Source organism: Bos taurus, chromosome 13 (genome assembly GCF_002263795.3).
Source record: "Bos taurus isolate L1 Dominette 01449 registration number 42190680 breed Hereford chromosome 13, ARS-UCD2.0, whole genome shotgun sequence".
Lineage (NCBI taxonomy): Eukaryota > Metazoa > Chordata > Mammalia > Artiodactyla > Bovidae > Bos > Bos taurus.
The window spans coordinates 28,379,714-28,392,540 of NC_037340.1; the positions used below are offsets into that span (position 1 = coordinate 28,379,714).

Genomic DNA, 12,827 nt, shown 5'->3' on the forward strand with positions numbered 1-12,827 from the left:
GGGAGGAGGGATCAGCAGAGCGTCCATGACTGGCTTCTAGGACATGGACACACACACACACACACATGCATGCACATACACGGACACACACGCATATATGCACACACATACACGTGCACACACACATGCACACTGTTCAAAGTACAGATCCAATACATAGCTTTGAAACCATAACCTCACACAATATTAAGGTTAACAGGAGTTCCTACAGTGCAATTTCATTTCTACAAATGTATGAGAGCAGTCCTTCTTTTACAGAACAGAGGCACTTGGAAAAGTTTTTCCCAAAGTAAATTCCTATCAGGTAAGTCAAGTCACTGTTGGTTTTCATCATAAAAACTCAAATTTCTTTAACTTGTTAAGTTCATACATGTGTCTGGCGTGTCTACTGAGTGCCCAGCAAGACTGCACAGCCAGTAAGAGCAGTGGCAACACGAGATTGCTGGTCTTTCTGGCTCTAAACTCTGGTTCTTTTCACTGCATCAACTATTCCCTCTCAAATATCAAAGTTTAAAATGAGTCTTTCAAATGAGCTTTCTTAGGAAGATTGGTATCTATTGGGCAAATCCCAGAAAAGGGCATTATTACATTATTTAAAACCTGAATATGAGTAATAATTATTCCACTCTGGCTGGATGCTCAAGGAACAGGCTGAGCTCAAAAGAAATTAAATGTGTACAGATATGAGTTTCAGTTGAAACTGAAATATAATCAATACTACTGACAAAGCTATTTAAAAAAATCTGGTATATGTGCCTCTGAGGCTCTGGAAATCTAACTGTTGTGAGTAGGACAGTGAATTTAGTGGACAGACCACCGTTGGGACAATGGTCCCAGGAAAAGGTGAAGAGAGGTCTGTGGGATGACTCACGGTTAGGATTAGGCTCTCTCTGAGTGGTTACCTTTGGGCTGAATAAAGATTACATTTGAGTCAGCAGCTAATCCACCTAGTGGAGCCCAGGAGTCTACTGCAAGGAGTCACTTCCAGGGACCAGAAAAGCCTGGGAAACCCACTGCCTGCCTCCGAGGCACAGGTGGCCCTTCCAGGCAGAACCGAGCCCTGGTCTCTAGTCTCAAACCAACATGGATGCTACATGAAGACCCAGTGCAGGCTCTTCTTGGGAACATCTGTCACTCACGCAGAAACTTCTGTGCCAGGCAGCCTCCTATGGGCAGGTGAGCCCTGATCATTAGATTCCAGGGGCAGACTGACCTTCCAACAGAAGGAGTGACCTGGCTTCTCTGCACCACTGCTGTGTGCGTCACTGGGGTGTTGGTCTGTACTTGATGGGTTGTGTGTGTGTGCATGTGTGGGTACACCTGGCATGTACAAGCACACCCACTCCCTGCGACCCCAGGCCTCTCCTCCTGGGTTCAGGCCATCAGGAAATGACCTCGTGGGCTTTTTATTCCCCAGTGTAAGCATTTCAGAGCACAATGGCCAACTCTTTGAGTACAAAATGCTCTGCAGTTTTCTTCCCTGTTTTTTTTTTTTTTTTTTTTTTCTGTTATTCTTTTTTTAAATGTGGTTCAAATGTCTCTCAAGTAGTTATATGTTTACTCGGCAACATTTTTATCTACTGCCCTGAAAGTCTGCCTATAAACAACATGACAGATAGAGGGTTTTATGCTGTTGGGACTTTCTTTTTGACTTTGTGACTTAAAAAAGAAGGGAAAAGTTGTTAAAATGGGCATTGATTTAAAACTCTAAAGAGTCTATGGTTTTCTAACATAAAACTGCAGAACAATTACAGTCCAACATATAATAAAATTTTTTTAAATCTATGAAAAATTTAAAGGCTGTCTCTAAATTTCCTCTTCCATTGTAAGGTACTACAATGGAAGAGGAAATATTGAAAAGTTGTATTGATAATTACTGCAAATTGAGAATCTGTATTGTCCCAGCAAGAGTACCAAGCCTTCTGAGAATAATGAAATAAAACTTCAAAAAAGACAAAAAAAAAAAAGTCTGTGGTTTTAAAAAAATATATCTTTTTTAAAAAATGAGGCTACTGATTTCCCACCATCTGCTTGAAGGTATTTGAGTCCAGGCCTTGATTCTCCATATTTAATCTGATTTCACGTGTAACCAGAGCTGCTGGCGAAAGGGGAATTTAACACACTCTGGTGAGAGGCTCAGTAGACCCGGTTCCCTTTCTATTCTTATGTCAGTTATATTCTGCCAAACACTCCCACTGCATCTCATTCGGGCTGCCCCATGCCCCAGATGACAAAAAGCTTCTCGATACCCTGAGCTGAGGGGCATGGTGTGGGGGGGGACACAGAAAGAGCAGGACTATCAGGAGACAAGTTCTCCTATCCCCTGAGTTCAGAGGAGGTGGGAGACTGTGACCGGCTTCTTGTGAAGTCATTTCTGCCACTCGAGCTCTATTTTCTGGGGTCCACATTACAAAAAGTAAGAGCTTTGTTTTCCTTATTTTGCTTTTATATTTAAGAGAGGCCCGTAGACCTTTAACAGACATGCTGACCTTGCCCGGACATGTTTCACCAGTTTTCTAGTGCTGGTTCTCTGCTGGGTTTAAGGATGCTGCCTTTATTAAAAGAAAAATAAGGCTTTACAAATTAACAACTGCAGATACCCACACCCATGTTGTCTCAGTCTTTCCAATGCATTCTTTATAAAGAGCTTGCTGATATTAACAGTATCACAGAGCACATCCCCCAGCCGGGCCAACTGCTTTTCCCAAGATTTGCAAAGGATTTGCGCTAATGTGGGTCTGCTTTGAGCTGGCTCCGGTTTAAATCAATCCAGAGCATAATTAAGCCAAGTTGAACTGTAATGTGATCTCCTTCTGTGGCCCCTGCTTTCATTCTTCCCGGAGTAAGGCATTATGATTTGGGGGAGGGGAGTAACACTCTTCAAGTTAGTTTGGGAACACCTTTCCACTTCCCTTTGGGAGTTTTTGACCAACAGAGCTCCTTGTACTGTTACATGCAGGACTATCTCTCCCCCAAGGGTTCCCACCCCATCATATCTGTGTGCAAGCACGCTCACAGTAATGTGAATTGCATTAAAAGAAATCAAGCCTTCAAACATAACAAAGAACTGTGGAATAAGCAGAAGGTGGTGGAAAAAGACACAGAAATAAATATAAATAGCGATCTGCTACAGCCCCTAAATCTCAATGAGATGCGAGACGTGTGTGTGTGTGTGTGTTTGTGTGTGTGTATGTATACCTGAGGAAGCACTGCTTTGCATAAATTAGAATATTTTTTAGATGATTAGGCTAAGATTTCATTTACAAACAGCTCATGCAGCTCAATATCCAAAAAGTAAACAACCCAATCAAAAAATAGGCCAAAGACCTAAATAGACATTTCTACAAAGAAAACATACAGATGGCCAAAAAAGCACATGAAAAGATGCTCAACATCACTAATTATTAGGGAAACACAAACTGTAACTACAGTGAGGTATCACCTCACACCAGTCTCAATGGCCGTAACCAAAAAGTCTACAAATAATGAATGCTGGAGAGGCTGTGCAGAAAAGGGAACCCTCCTACATTGTCGGTGGGAATGTAAATTGGTGCAGCCACTGTGGGAAACAGCATGGAGGTTCCTCAAAAAAGTAAAAACAGAGCTACCATATGATCCAGATATATGTCTAGGAGCAATCCAACTCCTGGGCATATGTCTGGAAAAAAACTTTTCTGAAACCAGAAAAACTTTTTTCGAAAGTATACACGCACCCCAGGGTTCACTGCAGTACTGTTTGTAGTAGCCAAGACGTGGAGGCAACGTAAAACGTCCACTGACAGATGAACGGATAAAGAAGATGTGGCACATAGATACAGTGGAATAGTCCTCAGCCATCAAAAAGAAGGAAATAATGCCACTTGCAGCAACATGGACGGACTGGAGACTGTCATTCAAAGTGAAGTAAGTCAGACAGAGAGAGACAAATATCATATGACATCAAAAAATACATGTGAAATGCAAAAAAAAAAAATGGTACAAATGAACTTATTTACTAAGCAGAAACAGATTCACAGACTTAGAGAATGAATTTATGATTACCAGGGGGAGGTATAGATTAGGAGTTTGGGACTGACATGTAGACACTGATATATTTAAAATAGGTAACCAAAGACCTGCTGTAAAAACAAACAAAATAGAAAAAACTAAAGGAAAAAAAGCATCATCTACCAAAAAAAAAAAAAAAAAAATAACCAAACACTAAAAGACACACACCAGATCATGAGTTTTAAAGATATATCAGAGGAAATCCTGATTTCCTTGTTGATCCCTAAAGGTGCTTCTCACTATGATCTCAACAAAAATAAATCTGAAATATACTCAAGAAAAACAAAAGCCATAACACTGATAAACTCAGGCACAAAGTCTTAGGAAGATGGCAAACCATTCCATCCAACATGGTCCTGTCCTATGAGGAAATGCTTTATAAACTATGAGGTACTGTGCAAATGTTGCTGTTTACCGTTGCTATCATGACTGTTATTACTACTTGTCATTTGGCCCCTGGGGGGAGGTTCTCACTGGGAATTCTGCCAAGACGTGCTTTCACTGCTGTCAGAGTGTTTCACTATGGTCCAAGATGAGGGATGCTCATCCCAGGGGCTGGGTGTCATCAACAGAAGAGGTCCTGCTTCCCTCTTAGGCCCACTGTGATGCCCACGCTTGCCTTTTATAAATACACGAGCACGGATGAGCACACAGGATGAACTGAGGGTACTCACCGCTTCTCGGAGGCAGAGTTTCTTCAGCTCCTCCAGCCGCTGGCGCAGTGTTTCCTCCAGAGCTTCCTGCCTGGATTTCAAGGCTGCCAGCATGTCTTTCTTGGCCGACTGAGAGCTATCCGATTCCTGAGAACCTGTCAATTAACAGCAGGGTTACCAGGCCAGTTGACGAAGGGATGCACATCTGGACCACAAAGGAACTGAACCGAAGCCCACGCTGTGGATGTGGGATTTACCCCTGGAATCAACGGAGTGTGAAATAAACAGGTGCTTGGGGCTCCAAGCTTGAGGAACAACTTCTCAGCACTCTGGGTAATTTGCAACTGGTCAGAAAGACTGACAGGGAAATGTACATGCCCGAAAGAGAAGTTTCTCTTCCTTGATTATCTTAAGATGTGTCATACATCCATTTTAATTTCACTAGCAAATTTTGATAAATATTTTGCACCAAGAAGGGGAAGTAAATTGAGCCAGTCATTTGTTTAATTTTTTTTGGCCATGCCACACAGCTTGAGGGATCTTAGTTCTCCCACTAGGGATTGAAATTGCACCCTTGATAACGAAAGCACAGAGTCCTAACCACTGGGCTGCCAGGGAATTCCTGAGCCAGTCATTTTAATACATAGTTTTAATTTCTTTCAATTTAAAGTGTTTATTTTTTTCTTAGTACAAAGATAATGCATGTTTATCATAAAAATCTGACAATGTAGACAGGTATAAAAATAATCCATAAGCTAGTCACCCAGAGGTAACCACCAATAAGCATTTTCTTTTGGTCTTTTTAGCTAAGCACATATAGTTAAAAAATAAAATGAGATTTTTATTGTAGTTTTTGAATGCAAGACTGAATCATGAGCAAATTCCCTCCTAATAAAAGTTATCCCTATTTTTACATGCAGCATAGAAATATCTGCTTGCTGATTCAAATAGCAGCCTGCTAGATAGGAAACCATTGTGTAAGGCAAACTGTAAACCAAACAAAAGGAAAATAAGCTGAAATGCCAACTGGAGAGATTTACGTTAGATCAGAAGAATCGTTTCTGGGCTGCAATGTTTGGACTCTGAAATAGGTTTCCCGCAGTGAAGCTATTATACCTTTTCTACCTGGATGGTTACACAAGGCACTTTGACTCCCTGGGAAAGGAAACGTTGCTTATTACTTTGCTTCTTGTGCCATGGAGAGCAAAATCTTAGAAATGGATTGGTGTGCCTTCAAGGGGCCCCTGTCATGAGATCTGCAACAGCATCAAACGACATCGAATACCTAGAGATTCATCTAGTGAAAGGTGGACGGATCTCCACAATGAAAAGTAGAATACTCTGATGAGAAAAACAAGACCTCAAACAAGATAGGGAAGTACTCTGGTCATGGACTGGAGGCTTGGTGTTGTAATGATGTCAATTCTTCAGGAACTAAACCAGTGAATCACTGTAATCCCAATAAAAATCCCAGCAGGATTTGCTGTAGGGAGGGGTGGGAACTATATTTCCTTAGGAAGCATTTTGGGACGATTCAGTGAATGGATGACAGATTTGAGAATAATCCAAAAGGAATTCTCAAGAGTCAACTGTTCTGTTACTTCCAGTGGTTAAAGAAGGTGTCTCAGAATCAATACTAGAAAAAAAAGACTTCCATGCTTTTACACTAAAAACCCTGCGATGCTCCAATCAGTCCCATATATATCTGATTCTTCTTTCTTCTTTAGGCTCTGAGCAGGTGTCTCCATGTTCCCTCAATTACCAGGCACCTAGGTTCTTATAACCTTAATCCTCAAGAATTTTCAATGTTTAGGTACACTTTGACTCCATTTTAGGCTTCCCCTACCCCCTACTCCATTCTAACTTGAAACAGAGAATTTCCATCACTGCAGGAATGGACCATTTTTGTCTCCATACTGGCTAATACATATTAGCTTGAATAAACAAATACTGTTGTCAATCATATGCTTCAGTTCAGTTCAGTCACTCAGTCGTGTCCAACTCTTTGTGACCCCATGAATCGCAGCATGCTATAATTAAGTTGTATCTCATCTTGGTAAAGAAATCTAGTCCCTGTAAGTGGTTTCTCTATAGAATCAGCCTTCCAAGCTTTTAATCATTTTTGAAGCTCTTTCCTGGATTTCATCATGCTTCAGTTAGTTGCATGTTTCCAAATTCAACAGTAAATGCAAATGAAAACTTGACCCTCACAAAGTGTCTATGACCGCGTCTCTCTCAGATTCTAAATCCATATGGTGTGCTAATGTAACACATGGCTGGACACTACTGCAGGCTCCGCTTTCTGAAATGCTTCAGGTTTTCTACCCCCATAAGTCAATTACCCCCAGTTTATTAGTCCTGAACTATATCCAGTCTATATCCATCTAACATAACACAGCTATTAAAAAACCATTTTGAATCTTAATTTCATTCTTTTAGCCATAGTCACCAACCACAGGTGAAGACACAGGAAAATTTAATGAGCTAAGCTCTATTTCATCATTGAAAGGATTAATAAGAATATAAAATAATACTGGAAGGAAGTCAGACTTTAGATTTAAAAAACAGACCTGGGGAAACTTGGGTCCAAGAAGATTAAAGGATTTCTAGCACAAATGAAACATTCATTGTTTTCCCTCTCACCTCTACCTAACCTCTCAATAGGAAATGATGATTTATGAAGTCTAATCTAAGAATGAATTATATTTAAAGGATGGGAAAAATCACAACATTAAACTCTGGGTGGTAAAGCACAGTGTTTCTGGATGATCTGACCTCTAGTTATGAGATTAGTTAAGCTTTGGTTTTGAGCTCATTCAGTTCAGTTCAGTCGCTCAGTTGTGTCCGACTCTTTGTGACTCCATGAATTGCAGCACACCAGGCCTCGCTGTCCATCACCAACCCCTGGAGTTCACTCAAACTCACGTCCATCAAGTCGGTGATGCCATCCAGCCATCTCATCCTCTGTCATTCCCTTTTCCTCCTGTCCCCAATCCCTCCCAGCATCAGAGTCTTTTCCAATGAGTCACCTCTTCACATGAGGTGGCCAAAGTACTGGAGTTTCAGCTTTAGCATCATTCCTTCCAAAGAACACCCAGGGCTGATCTCCTTTAGAATGGACTGGTTGGATCTCCTTGCAGTCCAAGGGACTCTCAAGAGTCTTCTCCAACACCACAGTTCAAAGGCATCAATTATTCGGTGCTCAGCTTTCTCCACAGTCCAACTCTCACATCCATACATGACCACTGGAAAAACTATAGCCTTGACTAGACGGACCTTTGTTGGCAAAGTAATGTCTCTGCTTTTGAATATGCTGTCTAGGTTGGTCATAACTTTCCTTCCAAGGAGTAAGCGTCTTTTAATTTCATGGCTGCAGTCACCATCTGCAGGGATTTTGGAGGCCAAAAAAATAAAGTCTGACACTGTTTCCACTGTTTCCCCATCTATTTGCCATGAAGTGATGGGACCAGATGCCATGATCTTAGTTTTCTGAATGTTGAGCTTTAAGCCAACATTTTCACTCTTTCACTTTCATCAAGAGGCTTTTTAGTTCCTCTTCACTTTCTGCCATAAGGGTGCTGTCATCTGCATATCTGAGATTATTGATATTTCACCTGGCAATCTTGATTCCAGCTTGTGCTTCTTCCAGCCCAGCATTTCTCATGATGTACTCTGCATATAAGTTAAATAAGCAGGGTGACAATATACAGCCTTGACGTGCTCCTTTTCCTATTTGGAACCAGTCTGTTGTTCCATGTCCAGATCTAACTGTTGCTTCCTGATCTGTATACAAATTTCTCAAGAGGCAGGTCAGGTGGTCTGGTATTCCCATCTCTTTCAGAATTTTCCACAGTTTATTGTGATCCACACAGTCAAAGGCTTTGGTATAATCAATAAAGCAGAAATAGATGTTTTTCTGGAACTCTCTTGCTTTTTCGATGATCCAGTGGATGTTGGCAATTTGAGCTCATTAGCACTACCTAAATTATTATTATTTACAATAATTAGCCTAAATAATTCCTAAAATGTGAACATCAACATTTTAGAAATCAGTGAACTAAACTGGACAGGAATCAGCAAATTTAATTCAAATGACCAATATATCTACTACTGTGGCCAAAAATCTCTTAGAAGAAATGCGATAACCCTCATAGTCCACAGAAGAGTTGAGAATGCAGTACTCAGGTGCTATCTCAAAAATGATCTTGGTTTGCTTCCAAGGCAAACCATTCAACATCACAGTAATCCAACTCTATGCCCCAACCACTAATGCCAAAAAGCTGTATTTGAATGGTTCTATGAAGATTTACAGTACCTTCTAGAACTAACACCAAAAAAAGATGTCCTTTTCATCACAGGCAATTGGAATGCAAAAGTAGGAGGTCAAGAGATACCTGGAGTAATAAGCAAGTTTATCCTTGGAATACAAAATGAAGTAGGGCAAAGGCTAAAGGAGTTTTGCCAGAGCACACACTGGTCATAGCAAACACCCTCTTCCAACAACACAAGAGATGACTCTACACACGGACATCACCAGATGGGCAATGCCGAAGTTCGACTGGTCATATTCTTTGCAGCTGAAGATAGAGAAGCTCTATACAGTCAGCAAAAACAAGACCGGGAGCTGACTGTGGTTGAGACCATCAGCTCCTTATTGCAAAATTCAGGCTTAAATTGAAGAAAGTAGGGAAAGCCACTAGGCCAATTCAGGTATGACCTAAATCAAATCCCTGATGTCTATTCAGTGGAAGTGACAAGTAGATTCAAGGAATTAAATCTAGTAGATGGAGTGTCTGAAGAACAGGAATCTGTGACCAAAACCATTTCAAAGAAAAAGAAATGTAAGAAGGCAACATGGTTGTCTGAGGAGGGCTTACAAATAGCTGAGAAAAGAAGAGAAGCAAAAGGCAAAGGAGAAAGGGAAAGATTTACCTAGTTCTAGAGAATAGCAAGGAGAGATAAGAAAGCCTTCCTCAGAGAACAATGCAAAGAAATAGAGGGAAAAAATAGAATGGGAAAGACTAGAGATCTCTTCAAGAAAATCAGAGATACCAAGGGAACATTTCATGGAAAAATGTGCACAATAAAGGACAAAAATGGTGAGGACCTAACAGAAGCAGAAGATTAAGAAGAGGTGGCAAGAATACACAGAACTATACAAAACAGCTCTTAATGACCCAGATAACCATGATGGTGTCATCATTGTCTACAGCCAGACATCCTGGAGTGTAAAGTCAAGTGGGCCTTAGGAGCATCACTATGAACAAAGCTAGTGGAGGCGATGGAATTCCAGTTGAGTTATTTAAAATCCTAAAAGTTTATGCTGTTAGTAAAGTGCTGTACTCAATATACCAGCAAATTTGAAAAACTCAGCAGTGGCCACAGGACTGGAAAGGTCAGTTTTCATTCCAATCCCAAAGAAAGGCAATGCCAAAGGATGTTCAGACTACCACACAATTGCACTCATTTCACATGCTAGCAAGGTAATGCTCAAAATCCTTCAAGCTAGGCTTCAGCAGTACATGAACTGAGAACTTCCAGATGGACAAGCTGGATTTAGAAAAGGCAGAGGAACCAGAGACCAAATAACCAACATTCGTTGGATCACAGAAAAAGCAAGGGAATTCCAGAAAAACATCCACTTCTGCTTCATTGACTACGCTAAAGCCTTTGACTGTGTGGATCACAACAAACCGTGGAAAATTCTTCAGGAAATGGGAATACTAAGGCAATGGCACCCCACTCCAGTACTCTTGCCTGGAAAATCCCATGGACGGAGGAGCCTGGTGGGCTGCAGTCCATGGTGTCGCGAAGAGTCGGATACGACTGAGCAACTTCACTTTCACTTTTCACTTTCATGCATTGGAGAAGAAAACGGCAACCCACTCCAGTGTTCTTGCCTGGAGAATTCCAGGAACGGGGGAGCCTGATGGGCTGCCATCTATGGGGTCGCACAGAGTCGGACAGGACTGAAGCGACTTAGCAGCAGCAGCAGCAGCAGCCCACCTTATCTGCTCCCTGAGAAAGCTGTGTGCAGGTCAAGAAGCAACAGTTAGAACCGGACATGGAACAACGGACTGGTTCCAAATTGGGAAGAAAGTACATCCAGGCTCTATATTGTCACCTTGCTTATTTAACTTTTATGCAGAGTGCATCATGTGAAATGTAAGGCTGGATGAATCACAGGCTGGAATCAAGATTGATGGGAGAAATATCAACAACCTCAAATATGCAGATGATACCACTCTAATGGCGGAAAGCAAAGAGAAACTAAAGAGCCTCTTGATGAGGGTGAAAGAGGAGAGAAAAAGCTACCTTAAAACTCAATATTCAGAAAACTAAGATGATGGCATCTGGTACCATCACTTCATGGAAAATAGATAGGGAAAAAGTGGAAACTATGGCAGATTTTATTTTCCTAGTCTCCAAAATCACCATGGACAGTAACTGCAGTCACAAAATTAAAAGGCACTTGCTCCTTGGAAGAAAAGCTATGACAAACCTAGACCATGTATTCAAAAGCAGAGACACCATTTTGCTGACAAATGTCCATGTAGTCAAAGCTATGGTTTTTCCAGTAGTCATGTATGGATGTGAGAGTTGGACCGTAAAGAAAGCTGAGTGTCAAAGAATTAATGCTTTTGAACTGTGGTGCTTGAGAAGACTCTTGAGAGTTCCTTGGATCGCAAGGAAATCAAATGAGTCAATCTTAAAGGAAATCAACCCTGAATATTCATTGGAAGGACTGATGCTAAAGCTGAAGCTCTAATACTTTGGCCATGTGATGCAAAGAGCTGACTCACTGGAAAAGACCCTGATGCTGGGAAAGATTGAGGGCAGGAGGAGAAGGGGGCGACAGAGGATGAGATAGTTGGATGGCATCACTGACTCAATGGATATGAGTTTGAGTAAACTGGGAGATAGTGACAGGGAAGCCTGGCGTGCTGCAGTCCATGGGGTCGCAGAGTCGGACATGACTTAGCAACTGAACAACAACCTAATAATTAGCCTAAATACCAAGCTCATATAAGATAGAGTGGTGGTTCAAGAGCTGTCTCCATATTGGGCACCACTAACACTTGGCTGGCACTGTTTCAACCTTTAATTTTGAAGTTGCTTCAGTAGGAATATGGTGCCAGACACCAAGTTAAATCTTAACAAAGTAAATGAGCTGGTTGGCCTAGACATGCAGAGTGTTATTATCATGGTAACTGGATGGTGAGGAGAGGGTAAAATGATCTGTATTCTAAACCACGCACTAGATGAGTGACCTTGGGCAAGTGACCTGCCCTCTTCAATCTGCTGAAAAGACTAATGAGAGGACTTCCCTGGTGATCCAGTGGTTAAGACTCTGCACTCCCAAAGCAGGAGGCCTGAGTTTGATCCCTGGTTGGAGAACTAAGATTCCTCACGCCATGTGTGCTGTGTCTGACTCTTTGCGACCCTATGGACTGTAGCCTGCCAGGCTCCTCTGTCCATGGGATTTCCCAGGCAAGTATACTGGAGTGCACTGTCATTTCCTTCTCCAGGGGATCTTCCCTCCACATGCCATGTGGTGTGGTCAATAAATAAATAAAAGGATGTCTATAAAATAGACTAATGAGATCACACACTTTGAGCATTTAGCTTGTATCCAGGGTAGACTTGAGTGAGTGCTCATACTCACATGGGTACACACGGGTAGAATCAGAAAGAGAGAGATGATTGAAATGACTTTCTCGCCCCTGCTCCAGGAGGCCATCTGCCAAGGAAAAGAAGCGCTCTGTGCCACCACTGGGGCTCCAAAGCTCATCTTTAGAAGAAGCGAAAGAGGTCTGGACACTTCAAATTCTGTTTCTTGAGCCCCTGGGTTTGTAGTTACGCTTTTTAGGGTGTATGAGGGTGGGATGGGGGTCAAGGAAGTTCAGCAGGTCCTGGGCTCCCTACTCCACCATTCTCTAGCTAAGGCAGCTCTGCAACTGGGGTTCCTGTCACAACACATTTGAAAAAGAGAGGTTCCCAGTGCCTCTCTTTCTGAAAAGGAAATGCACCATCTGGGCAAGCGTGCTGAGTTCTTACAGCTGCTCATTCCTGGAGCTTATGGGATCTGAGTCTATGGGGCTCTTACTGCAACCAGGCAAATATGGC

General features: G+C 41.9%; 1 protein-coding gene across 10 annotated transcripts in view; it reads right to left on the reverse strand.

The window, feature by feature from the left end:
* Nucleotides 1–12,827, reverse strand: part of FRMD4A (FERM domain containing 4A) — an 849,800-nt gene that overhangs the window by 30,407 nt on the left and 806,566 nt on the right. For all 10 annotated transcript variants that reach the window (XM_059892529.1, XM_059892528.1, XM_059892530.1 and 7 more), the window contains one exon: nucleotides 4,722–4,855. In XM_059892529.1, the coding sequence (XP_059748512.1) occupies nucleotides 4,722–4,855 (134 nt within the window). The remainder of the gene's footprint in view (nucleotides 1–4,721; nucleotides 4,856–12,827) is intronic.